This window comes from Sceloporus occidentalis, unplaced genomic scaffold (assembly GCF_023333645.1).
Source record: "Sceloporus occidentalis isolate IW3139 unplaced genomic scaffold, rSceOcc1.0.p SCAF_5, whole genome shotgun sequence".
Classification (NCBI taxonomy): domain Eukaryota; kingdom Metazoa; phylum Chordata; class Lepidosauria; order Squamata; family Phrynosomatidae; genus Sceloporus; species Sceloporus occidentalis.
Window position 1 is genome coordinate 156,829,546 of NW_028316985.1, and position 16,617 is coordinate 156,846,162.

The 16,617-nt window shown below is 39.7% G+C and overlaps 1 protein-coding gene across 1 annotated transcript in view; it reads right to left on the reverse strand.

Annotated features, from left to right (window-relative positions):
• The window catches only part of MYOZ2 (myozenin 2), a 39,691-nt gene extending 24,845 nt beyond the window's left edge, over window positions 1-14,846 (reverse strand). Inside the window, exons 1-3 of the mRNA XM_089525885.1 lie at window positions 14,697-14,846; window positions 14,031-14,128; window positions 6,211-6,380 (exon numbers count right to left, since the gene is read on the reverse strand). Of these exons, the coding sequence (XP_089382011.1) occupies window positions 6,211-6,380; window positions 14,031-14,106 (246 nt within the window). The 5' untranslated portion in view covers window positions 14,107-14,128; window positions 14,697-14,846. The remainder of the gene's footprint in view (window positions 1-6,210; window positions 6,381-14,030; window positions 14,129-14,696) is intronic.
• Between the last annotated feature and the right edge of the window lie 1,771 nt (window positions 14,847-16,617).

Consider the following 16,617-nt stretch of genomic DNA (forward strand, 5'->3'; position numbering starts at 1 on the left):
AGCACCCATCTATTTCCTGGTGATTTGGGCATATTGGATCAGCACCTCTTTTCACAGAGTTCTGTTCTTGGCTCGGTTTTTCTATGTATTTTATATCCTTTGGACTCTTTTATTTGTTTCCCCAACCTACAGTTATTTAGATGCAATGACGCTGTACCTTTAAAAAAAACAATTTGTCACCATCCTCTTTAGTATTTCTGCCTTTCTTATGAATCTCTTCACATATCTCTTTTTAAAAACACGCACATAAATTCTTTTAAAACTGAAAATTTGTATCTGTTTTCATAGTGTTTCTTTTGTTCCTTCACCTTTTTATCTTTATACAGTACATATCCTTCTTCACATGACCATAATTTCAGGGTTCTTACACAATGAACCCTTTTTGTTCAAGTCTTTTGTTTCTTCTTCTATAGCTAAATGTTATCATTTCCAACTCATAAATATCTCTTACGAGTCATCTGCTTTCTTCTAACTGATACCACAGAGACTGTCTAATTTTGTTAGACTGTTTACACTTGATCATTACAATGCCATTTTATCTGGTGTGCCTCATTCTTATCTTTAGCCCCCTTCCTTTGTTTCAGATGCTGCAACACAATTGATTTGTCTTACTGCTACTTTTTCTTTCTGTGCGGCACCAGCTTCTGTTTTCCTACAAGAATCTATTTAATCTACTTGTTCATTAATATCTTTACACTTGGTGTCTTTATCTTTCTGCTCTCACATCTCTACTCTCTCTTTCTCTCTCATATTCTTTATGTTCAACTGGTACATCTTGCTGAACCCTTTGTCCTCTCCATTATCTCTTATTTGTTCACCCATCTTTTCTCATTTCCTGTCTCTGGAATCCCTTGGCCCTTGATATCAGGACATCTCTACTGATTTTTGGTTTTAAACATTTGTTGGCATTTTGTTTTTTCTCACCTCTTTGTGTTAACCAATCCTCCATTTCTATTTTATTCCCTACATTTATTTCCACATGAAACTACAAGTCAGCAAGCCTGCAAGGGGAAAGCTGCTATTTCTGTGTTTATTGTATATGTTGCTTTACTTGGAGGCAGATTAATAATTACTGTCATATTTGTTCCTCTATAAGCATAGTATTCCGAACTTTACTGTTCCTCTAACTGTTCATATATACCTTTTTATTTTCATGCTTCAAAGATCTTGCATTGGTTATAATCCAACTGGTTTTCACCTCTCAATGGAAGGCTTTTGTCAGCAAGAATAAGAAGAGTTGGGATTTGGGGATTCTGCAATAAGCCATGGAAAGTCTGATTTCCATGGAACCCAAGACTCTAGGTCAGAACATGGAATGGGCAGAGCTTGGAAAAGTTCATTTTTTTTTTTACCATAAGTCCTCATCTCATCATGGCCATTATTGGAGAGTCCTTTCATGAGGAAATGGACAGGCTACTTTCTCCCTTTTCTCCAATGCCGCAAAGGGCACCACTAGTAGTTGCTTGTTTTAAATTTAATATTTAGGATCACAGAATGTCTGGCCATTCAAGTGGAATAATAATAGTCAGAGTTGCATAGCCCCTTGAGACTCTTGTTCTTTGAACACCATCAGTAAAGCCAGATCTCTTAAAATGTCAGTGTTCTGACATGATTCCACCCAGCTGGGGCAGCTCCAGATTTTAAAAGTCTTATTAATGTGGAAAATTTGAACTGAAGGTTATATGCTCCCAGACAAGAGGGCATATTTGACACAGAAGTAATTGCTTACCATTATATCTCACCTCAGTATGTTCTATCAAAATAAAACAGCAAACACACACAATAGTTACTGGAAGTGTGTTGCATCTAGAGATTGTTCAATAGAAACCCCCACCATCCCCAACTATCCTGTTTTAAGAGCTGATGCGATTTTTAATCCAACAACATCTGGTGAGCTAAATGTCCCTCACACCTAATCTGAAAATGGGCTTTCTGCTTCTGCCCAGCTGTTTTCCTGTGCTATAAAGGTGCATCTGTTTCTCATTTGTGGCATAGTGTTCTCACATTTTCCCTCAAATGTTGTTTCTGCTATGGTGATAACTGCATTTCTGAGTATTCCAAGAACATTATTGTGAAATAGAAAAACAGCGATACTTTCTCCCAATAGCACATTCATCAGCTGCTTCAAACCATAGGAGATTATCAGACAAGAGGACAAAGGAAGGGATTGCTCCTGTCCTTATCCTGTCCTTGTCACATGAAAAAGGGGACTATTAAAGGAAGTCATGCTTGTCCTGTCATCTTGTCATTAAGTGGAAATGCACTGTCACTTTTGAATAACGGAAACTCCCATTAATCCAAAATGACAAGAGAATTCCACTTCAATGATGGGAAAATGATGGGGTAAATGTGACATACAGTGGAACCTCGTCATACGTGGGGGATCCGTTCCGGATCCCGCCGCGTATGGCAATTTCCGCCTATGCTCGAGCCCCATTATATACAATGGGGCTCATTGTCATGGCCAGCCAAGATCAGCTCTCGGAGGATGAGGAGGAGGATGAGCCTCCTCCAGAGCAAGGGCTGATTGAGGCAACGCCAGGTGCTGTTCCTGCCCTGCCAGGTCCCAGCTGTGATCCTCCAGCCCCAGAGGAGGAGGTTCAACCAGGTCCTAGTGCCAAAGAGAGGCTTCCTATGGTACCACAGCCTAGTGGTGACTCAGGAGACGAAGCTTGCCTGCAGGTGCCTTCTTACAAAGAGAGAAGAGCTGAGAGTGCTTGCAGACGCAGATCACAGAGGATTGCCGAGAGGCAATTAGCCAACCAGCCTCAGGTGGCACGAGGGAGAGTTTCCCTTACTTAAGTGGGAGAGAGACTAATGCTGGTTGCTAGAGTTTATTGCATGATCCCTTGGCGTGATTGCTGCTAGCACTAGCTCCTAGTATCTGGATTCTCTGTTACCTTGACCTCGGACCGGACTTCGTTATCTCTTGGTTGTTTTGACCTTGGACTGTTTGACTGCGCTGTTTCCCGGTATCCTGACTTCGGCTTGACTTTCAGAATGTTGGAATCTCTGGAATCCTGACTTCGGCTCGTATTCTTGACCTGCCCTCGGACTGCTTCTTTGCTTCCTCTAACTAAAGGCTCTGTTATCAGCTACTGTCAGTGTTGCTGGCAGCTTTCTTGGACACTCGTGCACGGCAGTGCAGAGGTGCGCGGGGCGCAACGGGCGCGCGCATGGCGCAACAGGCGCATGCGCCCATTCAACTGAATGGGACGCGCCGCCCCTTCCGCCCCACGCGCGCGCCGCAGCTTGAGCGCATATGCTCAAGGCCGCGTATGGCGCGCCCGCCTATGGCGAGGTTCCACTGTAATTTGAAAGTCTTTTGCACGATCATGGGCAATTCCACTTCATGGATGGGACAATGATGGGATAAGCACAATGTCATTTGAAAGTCTTCCTTGTGATTGCGCAGTAAGGACGGCAAAAGGACAAGACAATGACATCTTTTTCACTGTGTGATAATCTCCATAACCAAGATGTTCATACTCTCTGAGACACATGCATGCATATACTAGAAACACCAACCTTGGCTTATTTCATTCCCCCACCTAAGAATGAACAATTGATAAGTTTTATTTTTGTAAGGTTGGATGGTGAGAATTGTGTACATTTTTCAATGATTTCCCCTCCAAGAGAAGCTTTGTGAATAGATGTTTCACCATGGTGCTTAATTGGACAGAGAGGCTATTAACAATTCTAAATCTTCCAAATGGTATAGATTCTGTAAACCTGACCATCAAAGGGCTATTTGACGAAGCTCACCTTCCCAAAACTAAGGCAAGCTTTTACAGCCCTTTGTTTCCAGACCATGCCTTCAGCTGTGCTTGATGGCAGATATTCGCACACCCTTTTGGCCCTCTGCCTGTGTATTTTTGGGGCCCCAGAAATTGAGGATCTGCCTCATTATTTGTTTTCTTGTTAATTATATTCTGAACCTAGAGCCAGATTTGTAGGATCTATTCTGTCTTATTTAGATTCTAATAATGGCCCAATTTAGATGGGCCTTTGCGGTGCCCCCATCACATGCTAGGGGTTGGCAGAGGGCATACCGTCCATATTGGCCTCACCCCTAGCACGTGACAGGGGCATCAAAATGGTGGTGTCCTGTACACATGGTGGGCACCATTTTGATGTGACGAGCGCCTAGTGTCCGCATGTCCCTGCACCTTTGTGATGCTGCAAGTGCGCCATTGGTGCATTGCGGCATCACAAAGGCGCTGCAAGAAGAAGCCACTTTTTGCGGGTTCTTTTTGTTCCGCGACGGATCTGCGTGGTTTGGCTGCTACGTCTCCCTCATGGAGCAAACCAGGGCAGTGGGAAACCACCCTTTTTGGGCTGTCTATATCCCGCCAATATTTCAGAAAAAGATTTTTTATTTCCTGTCTGATATGACTCTGGTAACTCACAAAGTTTCTCTTTTTGCCCTGGCAGCAATGAAAATTAGGATGTGGCATACCTAAATTTGCCATCACCCAGTGTGGAAGGGACAGGGTGCCAAAGTGGAAGAGGCAGGACACCAAAGCAGTAGGGGCATGGCTTCTGGGAGATGCCAGAGTTGGCCTTGATGAGCGCACTCCCCAATCCTTCTCCCTGTGGCTTGGCTTTCCATGGGAAAATGCCATACAGCAACAAGGAGGTTCGGGGGAGCTATCCACTGCCAACCCAATCCTGAGACTTGTCCCTCAAGGCCCAGAGACCTCCCCAAGGCCAGCAGATATAGCGTATGGCCAGGAAAAGAGTCGACCCACCTCCCACTTGGGCTGGAGAGGTTCCTCCCCTGAGGCCTAGGGAGCCCCCAAGGCCTGCAGAAATGGCCGCATGGCCTGGGAAAGTGGCCACGCAGCCAGGAAAATAGCTGCACAGCCAATGGAATAGCCACTCACATGGGCCAGAGACGTCCCCAAGGCCTGGAGCAGCACCTGCGTGGGTTCAAGGAGTGACTGCAGGGGCATGAGCTGACCAAGTGTCATCCCCTCTTCTGGGGTGTCACCTAGTGTGGCATGCACCCCACTGCACCCCATCAGTGACGCTATTGGGACAAGATATATTGCTGCTATTACTTTTGATTGATCTGAAGGTGCTCTAATTTTTTAATAGTTTTATTGTACATATCTTAATCAAATTGAATTTTAAGTCTTTTACATACTGTAAAACACTCTACATGGGGCTGCCTTTGGAAGCTGTTTAGAAACTTCAGCCGGTTCAAAACACCTCAGCCAGAATGCTAACTGTGGCCAGTTATAGGGAGCATGTAACTATCTTGTTGAAACAGCTTCACTGGCTACCGGTTTATTTCTGGGCACACTAAAGCCCTGAACGGCTTAGGTCCAGAGTATTTAGGAAACCATATCTCCCTGTTCAAACCTGCTAGGGCCATAAGATCTTCAGGAGAAGGCTTCCTCTCAGTCCCACCAAGATCACAGTCTTGCTTGGTGAGCACATGAGAGAGAGAGCCTTCTCGGTGGCTGCTCCCACCCTCTGGAGCTCCCTTTGACAGGAGGCTAGCCTGGCCCTCTCCCTGCTGGCCTTTCACCGGCAAATAAAAATTATTTTAGTCAGGTGGCCTTTTTAAAATCATGGCAGGGTGGCTTTTATATGGGGTAGCTGTATTAGATTATGTGTTTTAATTTTCTATGTTTTTAATCCTAATTTTATACTGTTTTAACCATGTTATTTTAAATTGTTTTTTAAAATTATTTTTAAACTGTTTTATCATGTAAGGTGCCTTGGGTCCCTTTCTGGGAGAAAAGCAGCATAAAAATGAATTAAATAAATGCAATAAAAATAAATACATGCAAGATTATTATATAATTTATTTCATGTTATACTTTTCTTATGCTGTTCCTACATGTTGCATTATATTTTAACACTTTGATGCAAATAATCTTTGGTCTAAGCATTAATAAATGATTGATTGATTGATAAAGGTTGCGCTAACTGGTGAAGCTGAAAATTGTAATCCGGCACATTTAGAGGGTGCCAGTTTGAGAAACCCTGTTCTTCCTAATCTTTGCAAAGCGTGCAGTACCATTTTGCTTGTTCTGTACTCCTTTTGTACCACAAAGCTGAATGCATGTCACCATGGGGGATCACCAGTTTGTATTGCCTGCTTTCGAAATATGATTAGCCTCTGAACAACATATGATTAACTATACAAAACTGGTTGGCTTTATTCTGGTTGGCTGGCCAGAAAGGTAAAATACTCACATTTCTTGGCTTGCTCGTTAAAAAATGAAGGTTTTCATATGTGTACTTGTCAGATCTCCTTTGTCGCATCTTAAACAGCCTTGCTCCTCTATTACTAAGCAATGATAATTCTTCCAGCATGATGTCTCTGGGGATGCTAACCTTTTTTCCAAGGTCCATTCCAAGGGATTCTACAAAAATATAGAAGCACATGTTTCTAAGAAAATTCTTCCAGATCAGTGGGAGAACTTGGGAAAGGTACTTATTTGGATTACAGCTCCCAGAACCCCTGCCAGAATAGGAGGTGTTGGCAATGATGGCTAGGGGAGTCTGAGAATTGGAGTCCAAACTTTTCCCAACTCTGATCACTGATAGTATCCAGTCAGGGTGAAGCACTGTGAAATCTTGTTGATTTCAACAAGACTATTAAGAACATACTTGTATCTTTTCTTCTGGGAAATACATATCTGTCCAGCTAATGTAAGCAAACCAGGAAAGACTAGGGCTCAGTGAGAGCTCAGTTGACAAACTTTGAGATTTGCCCACAGCGAAAGTGAAGAAGAAGAAGTCTGCCCTGCCTTTTGCCCAGATTGGGACTCAAAGCAGGTTACAAAAATAAAAAAAGTGTTAAAATCCACAAGATAGAAAAGTTAAAACACAATTACACAATTGGAAAAAGTTCAAAACCAAGTTAAAACATATATCATTAAAACATAAACACACCCCAGCACAACAATTAGCAATACCTTGCTCATTTTGTAAGATGTGCCTTATATAAACATTGATCAAATGCCTGTTGGAATAGAAAAGTTTTTACTTGTCTGCAAAAAGAAAGTATGGAACATGCCAGTCTAGCTTCACTGGGAAAGGTGGTGAGACAGAGAGAAGGGCTCCCTACCCAGCAGATCTTAGAGCACAGTCTCTCTCATAAAGGAGAATGCAGTCCTTCAAATAACCTGAACCTGGAATTGTCATAGTAGGCAACAGTACATGAATGATTGGCTTGGTAGGTCATTCAGGCTTGAGCATACAGCATACAAGTCACTGAGTCAGTCACTGATTATCATTGCCATGTTGTATTCACAAAACAATGTAAAAATTTGATATTCCAGAATGAGAGAGGCAGCATGCTAGCATCCCATATCAACTCAAATGTCACACTACTACAGCAGAGAACTGTATGTGAATATACAGTATATGATTCTGAGGACAGCAGTTTTAAGTTATTTAAATTGCTGGTACTCTGTTTTAATGCCAAGTGAAATGCAAGGTGCTAGAAGTATTATTATTATTATTATTATTATTATTATTATTGCATCATACCAACATCTCTTTCTCTTTCAGTCTCTCTCTCTGTACAGGTATTTGATACTCTGTTTCTTAGCCACCCCTGTGCACAGTGTAGCATTGGACAAAGAGGAGATGAAGCTAGGACTGTGGAAGGCTCACCTGTAAAATATCTGAAAGACATTACAACAGCATGGAGCTAATTTTTCTGGTGTAACTTTGCACAGTTGTGATCTGATAATGCCCTGACACTGAAATGTAAACATCTCTCTAGAGAACCAAACAGAATTTTCCTGCTTCCTAAAATAAATGTAATTATTTTCTGCTGGATAGAAACTTCTTTACATATATCTTTGATGCCTACAGTAAACATAAGGGATCAGAGTCTGTCTGATTTTATTTTATCCAAGGCAATATTCCTTTCCACAAATAATTGCACTTTGTTTTTATATTTCTGAAGATTGTATGTTATGAATCTCTTATTATATCCAAATATTTTATCCTGACCAGACTGCTGGTATTTTCCACAGGAATGTTAGAGAAACTCAAGAAGAACCTTACAGAAAGCAAGTTTTGCTTTTAAACTGGCACTCCTTTTTTCAGATGTGCATAGTGATGAACAAATGGTTACAAAATATTTTGAATAAAATAAGTTTAAAAATCAGAAAGCATCCAATGTTTATATAACACAAAGTTAAACCAAAGCCTTGCTATGGATTTTTGAAGATTTTAAATTTTTAGGGATAACATTTTTATCAGTAAATCTATATTCCTGATCCAGTGAGAAAAACCCAAGAGTGGGAAACTTTCCACCTATGGAATTCCTCAGTTGTCGGCTAATGAAATTGGGCGAAGTTAACTTCACCCAATATACAAGGTCGATGCGATATTTGTGACTTCCAGAAAAATCACGTAACACAGTGGTTCTAAATTTTTTGGCCTCCAAATGTTTTGGAAGTCAGTTCCCAAAATTCTTGATCATTGGCCATGCTTAACAAGCTTTTGAGAACTGAAATATGAAACATCTAGATAAACAAAAGTTGAGAACTACTGACTGTAACCAAAGGTAGAAAACAGCTGATGTTTTCACTCTGCATACATTGGCTAAATCCAGTTGTTAATCCCAACTAGAGTGAGTCCAGTGGACTCACTGGATCAATGGAAATCTGCTTAAATTCCTTCTCCATCTTGACTATCTCTAGCCTTTAAATACTGTACTGCTACCACATCTGAGAAAATACTAATTAAAATTCTACAAATTAAGCCCAAAAATTCAGCAATCCACAAATCATTCTGCTAACTTGTCTGCTTACACTTATCCATGCAAGTCATTTCTGGAATATCAAGATTAAATTATCAATTAATGACATTTCTTAACTAAGAGACAATATTATTTGCCACTGGAAGGAAGGTGAAAGGCTGTTTACAAGCCTGGGTGATAAACTGATAGGTGAGTGGAAAACAGCATGTCTGAAATATTTGCAGTCACATTGTCTCCTCACTGGAATTGCCAGATGCAAAAGAGCAGAGAGCCCCTGTAGCTTTATAAGTGATGTAGAAAAGGAAAATCACCCGTCATTGGCTGCCAGAGCAACTTGTTATTTTGTGCCTTCAAATCATTTCTAAATTATCTTATGGGGTTTTCTTGGCAAGACTTGAGGAGAAGGAAGTTTGCCTTTGCCTTAGCTTTCCTCTGAGACTGAGAGCGTATAGAATTGTAGAGTTGGAAGAGACCACAAGGGCCACTCAGTCCCAACCCCCTGCCATGCAGGAACTCGTAAACTTAGCATACCCAACAGATGGCCATCCAACCTCTGTTTAAAGACTTCCAAGGAGGGAGACTCCATCACTCTCTGAGGGAGTGTGTTCTACTGTCGAACAGCCCTTACTGTCAGGAAGTTCCTCCTAATGTTGAGGTGGAATCTCTTTTCCTGGAGCTCGCATCCATTGTTCCGGGTCCTGTTCTCTGGAGCAGCAGAAAACAAGTTTGCTCCCTCCTCAATATGACATCCCTTCAAATATTTAAACAGGGTTATCATATCACCGCTTAATCTTCTCTTCTCCTGGCTAAACATACCCAACTCCCTAAGGCATTCCTCATAGGGCATGGTTTTCAGATCGTTCACCATTTTAGTCGCCCTCCTTTGGACACGCTCCAGTTTCTCAACATTTTTTTTTTAATTGTGGTGCCCAGAACTGGACACAATATTCCAGGTGGGGCCTGACCAGAGCAGAATACAGTGGCACGATTACTTCGCTTGATCTAGACACTATGCTTCTTTTGATGCAGTGGCATTTTTAGCTGTTGCATTGCACTGTTGACTCATGTTCAACTTGTGGTCTACTTGGACTTCTAGATTTATTTTATTTATTTATATTTTTTATTATGGTATTTATACCCCGCCCTTCAGCGCTAAAGGCTGTCAGAGTGGCTTACAATTATTAGATCCCTTTCACATGTAGTTTCAGCCAGGTGACACCCATCCTATATCTGTGCATTTCATTTTTCTGCCCTAAGTGCAGTACCTTACATTTCTCCATGTTGAATTTTATTTTGTTAGCTTTGGCCCAGCTTTCAAGTCTATTCAGGTCATTTTGAACTTTGATCCTGTCTTCCAAGGTCACGTAATGGGATTCCATAGCCAAGCAGGGATTTGAACCATGGTCTCAAGTCCAACACCTAAACCACTACACCACTTTGGTTCTCCCACAGGACAAGCTATATCCACTGAAATACCATACAGCTGTTCAGTATGTTGATAAGGCTGTCCTCTTACACTGGCCACTCAAATTCTGACTTCTTGGAATCATATAGCCCTTGACACACTGTTGGACTGTAACTCTCAGCATGCCTTTGGCTTTGCTGACTAGGACTGCTGAAACGTACCATCCATAAAAGTTTGGAGAGCTGCATGATTCTCAGTTCTGAGCTATTGCATCAATTTTTAAAATGTAAGATATGTAGACAACAAAACTTTCCAGACCCAGGATTCCAGATCCTTGAACCAGGACACATAATGTGTGTGAATACAAATAGACAGTTTTCTATTTCTCTACCATGATCTACTTAGGATAGCCCAAATCTATATGATATATTTCAATTCAGGGTTGTACTTTTTGCTTCGAGGAGGTTGCGTCCAAGTAACTACATCTGGAACTGAATTGTAAAAGGAGAGTTTCTTTGATTTTGCAAGCTAACCTCCCATAATGTATGTTGCTTGCTAGTGAATGTTAAATATCCGAACCAGATTAATTCTTCAGAGGCATGCTACTCACTGCCTTTCTGCTTCAAAACTTTTATTGGCCATATCATGTTTCAAGTGAGGATCTAAACCACTTTGTGCGTCTAGGCAGCTTCCCAGAAATGTTAAGTGTAAGATTAATGTGAGGCTTCTGTCAATTAAAATGTAATTCCACTATCTTTCTTAATTAAGTTGTGCATAGATCACATCTGATACTAGCTAATAAAAAAGCAATGATGAGAAGGGAGGGAAAGGATGAAGACAACAGGACAATCTCATAGACAATTCATCTGAGAAGAAAAACATGGAAGGATTTGTACTAAATTCAGTAAGCCATTGATCTTGTCCCTGAAGGAAAAATTAAAACATTACTTACATTGGTCTTAAAATTTTACTTTTGGATTGATTTATGCTGTCTTCTACTCTATGGACCTGTTTATCCCAGTTTAAAAAGAAAGGCGATCTTATGTTAAATATGATATTGATGTGATATACTTAACTATACTTAACTATATGTATACTTAACGTCTCCTGGCCCAGCCGCCTTCTGCAAACCTGATGGAAACATCAATCACCCATGCTCTGATCACTGGCAGAATGGAACTCCTTCTCCTACTTCTGCCATAGTTGTTGTTGTTGTTGTGTGCTTTTCAAGTCATTTCCAACTTATGGTGATCCTAAGGTGAACCTATCATGTGGTTTTCTTGACAAGATTGGTTCAGAGTGGGTTCGCCATTGTCTTCCCCTGGGGCTGAGAGTATGTGCCTTGCCCAAGATCACTCAGTGCATTTCATGGCTGACCTGGGAACTGAACCCTAGTCTTCAGAGTCACAGTCCAACACTCAAACTAATGAGGTGTATGTGAAACATAAATACATTTCATGTTTAGACTTGGGTCCCATTTCCAAGATATCTCATCATGTATATGCAAATATTCTAAAATCCAAATAAATAAATAAATAAAATTCAAAACTCTTCTGGTCCCAAGCATTTCAGAAAAGAGAGAATCAACCTGTATTATTCTTTAATATATGTGAGCTCCCCATCATTAATTGTGTTTAAAAACCTCCTGGTCACATAAAAGGAATAGAACAAGGATGGTGTATGAAGGTCAAATAAGACCATATTATATATCTTCCTTTCATTTCAAATAATGGGTTGGATCTAAAGTTTCCCTTCTTATGTCAGAAGGAATATTCTTTGATGGAAGGGCATTTTCCATCAGTATAAGATATCTTCTTTTGTAGCAAGAAAATTCTTGGATCTAGTCCTATGTGTTTCATAAAACGTTAGAAGCAAAGTGCAACAATACTTTTAGAAAAAGAAGTAATGAGGGCAAATTCTTTCATAGAAATGTGTGTTTTGTTGCCACACCTAATGTAAAAAATGAAATTATGGGGTAATAGAAAGCTTTAATGACCCTTCAGTACTAGTGACCTATTTCCCAACTTGGCCTTTGATAATTAAAATAATTAGCATAATGCGACTAGATGCACATGATTATATTGTGGTCACAATAAACCTCTCAATGTCCTAATTGCCTTGACCCACTTGGCATGTCAAATAGGTGACTGGGAATAATTTGCCAGATTAAAAGGTGACACAGACAAACTAATGCAAGGGGAAGTATAAGGGACACCATTTTGCTATGTCATTATATTTAATGGGACTTGAGCATCTACAGATTTTGTTATCCATCTTGGAACCAAACCCCAGCGTATAACAAGGGTCCACTGTATTATATTTGTAAACAATGATACAGTGGGAATATCTATCAAGTATTTATCCACATACATTCTTTTTGCACAAGGGAACATTTGGTTGAAATATTTCAACATGGCAACTAGAACAGTACCAGTGATGCTCCTCTTTCAGTGGGGCAGTGAGGTTTAAGTCTGCAATTTAAAAGAGCTATTCAAGGTGATGAACCCTTTGAGGAGATGAGAGTAAATCTAACCTATAAAAAATAATGCATTTTGACATCCCTCTAAATATTTTAGCTCCATCCTATGGACTCCTGGGATTTGTAGTTTTATGGGGTCTTTAACCTTCTATGACAAAAAGTTTGGGAGAAGAAGGAAGATCAGCACCTCTAACTTTTGTTGGGAGTCCACTGTTTGAGAATCACTGGTGTATCACCTTTGAAATTTACTGAGAAAAAGAAATTTTTAGCACAAGCTTGTGTGGAATCCAGTCCACAGCAAGGGATGCCACATCTGATAAAACAGACAGCAGTGTGACAGTACAGAGTACAAAACTGATACATGATTTCTTATGTGTATAAGGTCAGATTTTCAGAAAAGTCTGTCTTCTGGTCATTTCAAGTTGTTTTTGTTTTTTAAAAAGAAAATACAACCAGTAAGAGACTTGATAGCAGGGCACTCTAGAAGGAAAGAAAAAAAAAGATTCTTCCCAGGTGCCAAGGAATATGAATGTGTTTCTTTAACATGAATGTGTTTGCCACATAAATGAGAATATTTTGGTGTTTTGGATACTAATTGTGATTTTTGAAGTTTAGGTGAGGAAAAATAGATAAAGCTTGTTTGCTTTAGACTTATAAATCATCCTTGTTTATTTTGCCTTTAAAGGAAAGTCAATTATTGTTCTGCCCCCTAAAGAGAGGCTGTTTCTTTTGTCACCTTTTTCAGAGCTCAGAATAGTTATGTTTTGGATTAAAATTTGCAGAGTCCCCTGACTATCCAGGCCACTGCCCAATGATTTCTTTATGTGCTTTCTTGTGGAAATCTTGATCCACCAAACCAACCTGGTTCACAATTCTGTCCAAAGATGGCCAAAATAAAATCTACTTCAAAACATTTCTTAGGCGAGATTAGTTGGAAATTGTGCCTTGTGCAATTGAATAAATGTACAGACAGCTTTGCGTGGGCGGAAGCAGAGATTGAAACTCAGTTTCTATTGCAAATATCTGTAATTGTATTTTCAACAATAGTCCTGAAATAAAAGAGATCTACTGTACATCTTTCTTTATATGAACAGTTTTGTAATATGGCATCCAGACCTATTAGCCCCCTTCCCAAATAATACTTGGAAAGTCAATCCGAGGCAGAATGTACATCAGCTGTTAGATTACTTCATTCCTTCACAACAGTTGTTCATCTGAAAATAGCTTTCAAATGAAAAGAGGCAACTACAAAAGGATTAGTTACCATAGGCAGCATGATAGCCCCATGAGATTATTTATGGCGGTACACCCAGAGGCAAAGCTGTAAGAGAGTTAATGCCACAAGATTAAAAAGAAAGGTTAGAGAGTGACACTAGACATACAGTCATAACAAGGATTTAACTCTATACCATTTCTCTGGATTTCCTTCATGATGGCGGATGCTTGCTGCTTCCTCTCTTTGACCATGTCAGCATGTGATAGCATTGCAGGTGTCTGGTGTGATTTTCTAGAAAGTGAGGGAAAGTCACATTTAATGTTGAGCCTGCATTTTAACCACACATACTGGTGCAGGAACTGAATGCAATTCTCATTTGCAAAGGTTATTCAGATACTGACAAACTTTTCTAGCACATAGATGATGTGCAATAAGGCATGCTCTATTAACTCTGTATGCGAAATCATAATGGACCAAGAGTTCCTTGATCACACTATACAAACTATATGACAAGGTGTGATGGGGCCTTCTACTTTTCCAATGTGCATGGGTAGAATTCACTGTGGTACCAAATTGTACAAATAGTTGTAATATCCATGCACCATTGATTTCTGTGCTGTCTGCTCTCTTTAAAATACAATATTTCTTGCAGTTTCCTTTAAAAGGCTTCTAAACATTAAATGCACAAGTCATCCATTGAATCAACACCAACTAATAAAACACAGCCTAAACAGAGAATCGTTTTGAACAGTCTGTGATAAATTGCTATAGTAATCTGCTCATTTATTGTTGCAAATGCTAACACTGCAAGCACATCAGATGACCACTGCCTGATTATTTCAGGAAACAATGCACTTACCTTATTGTTGTGGTGAACAGTGATCCTGATGGTTTGGATGAAGTTTATGGAGTTTGTTATGAATGGGGGTGACCTATCTGGTCCCAAGTGGTTTCTATGCTTCTTCTTGGGTCTGCATGATGCCTAGTACCAAGACAAACTGGGGACTGACCCTCTTCAAAAAGATTGGCATCTGGTTGACATAAAGTAGTTATTTATAGAAGCAAACACTCCAGCCACTCATATCTTCCTGGCGAAAGAAGAGAACAGAAAAGATTCAGCCGCACGCACCACAAAAGTGTGTCTATCTTTGCCACAGCTTATTTAAACATTTGATAGAAATGCTTCTCCCTGCTTGTATAGCTCATCCTATCATCACCTTTGATAATGCTCATCTCCACAGTATAGCTAGGAGAAAGACACTTAAAATAATTTCAATTAAATATAAGAGTGATAAAGTCTATATTTGATGGGACTAGAATGGAGTAATCCTTTACTGAAAGATAAAACCATGCTTCTATACTGGCTAATGGCTAAAGTTAGCATCCGTACAAAGATTGCACTTAACATTCTACAAAGATGTCTGTGCTGAAAAAAATAATGTTGAATGCCCTCACTTTATAGGGGAAGGGGAAAACACACAAAATCCTATGTCACTCACTTTTTTCAGATTCCTAGTATGTTTTTAAAATACAAATTACTGAAATGCCAGTTCTCATTTGCTGCTTCATAGAGTGCTTCTGTGCTCTATCTCCTCTGTGCTCAAACTAAAAAGATACTTGATGGATTTCAATACTAATTTTATAGCAACTTACATACTTTATTAAAGAAGTAGAATTTGGTTTTGTTAGCTATTGTTATTCATTAGGCAATTGTGCCCACACTTGATGCTGTCAAACAAAAAGATGGAGTAGCAGATCAGAGATATAAAACAGCTATCATACTAGTAAATTTTTTGAGATGAGCAAATCTGCTTCTGTTACCAAAAACAGAGATTTATTTAGCGTGAGTTCTTGATGTCTGGAAGTATATTAATCATGCAACAAGTACATAATTCCATTCTACGATTATATAACAATTGTTTAAACTATGTAATCCACATTTTTCTAGAACAGGGTTGGGGAATTGATAGCTGTCCTGATGTTTTGGGCTTCAGCAACTACCGTTTCTAATGATTGCCCATGCTGGTGGTGGCTTCTGTGAGTTGATTCCAAAACATCTGGAAGGCCAAAGGTCTTATGCTCTTTCTCTGCAGCAGCTGATTGATCTATTAAATAAACTCTCTTATTGAAGAAGGAAGATGTGTTTTTTCAACATTACAAAAGTGACCCTTTTTTCTTGGTTGACTTCAGCCAAGTACATTTACATACCATTGCAACACCATCCAGTGTCTTCTGCACTGAGTTGTCACTAAAAATGATTTACATTAATGTTCTTGTACCTCATTTAGTTTCCTATTTTTTAATTATTATTCTTCTGCATATAATCATACAATATAGAGTTGTTTCATTGGCTGTCCTGTTTTTATTTACATTTCAAGTCAGCTTCAACATCTGGCAATCCTATCATAGGCTTTTCTTAGCAAGATTTATTCAAATGAGGTTTTCACTGCCTTTCTCTTAGGCTAACTTGCTTGAAGACATCCAATGGGTTTCCATTGCTGAGCAGAGATTTGAACCCTGATCTGGAAGAGGCCTGGGCCAACATTCAAATCACCCCACTGTTCTGGTTTTCAAATGCATTGATCGTTAAAGCACCAAAGACCCGTGTAATTTACAGAAATGCTTTCTTCTTTGTGTTTTATCCTAAACATCAAACTTAACCAATAAGTCAAATTAATTATGCCATCCATGTGTAGAATTTGATTAGCAAGGACACTCAGAGAAGCCATCTTGGTAATTATGTAACTTCTTGGTTACTTGGTAACTAGTGTGAGTGAGTG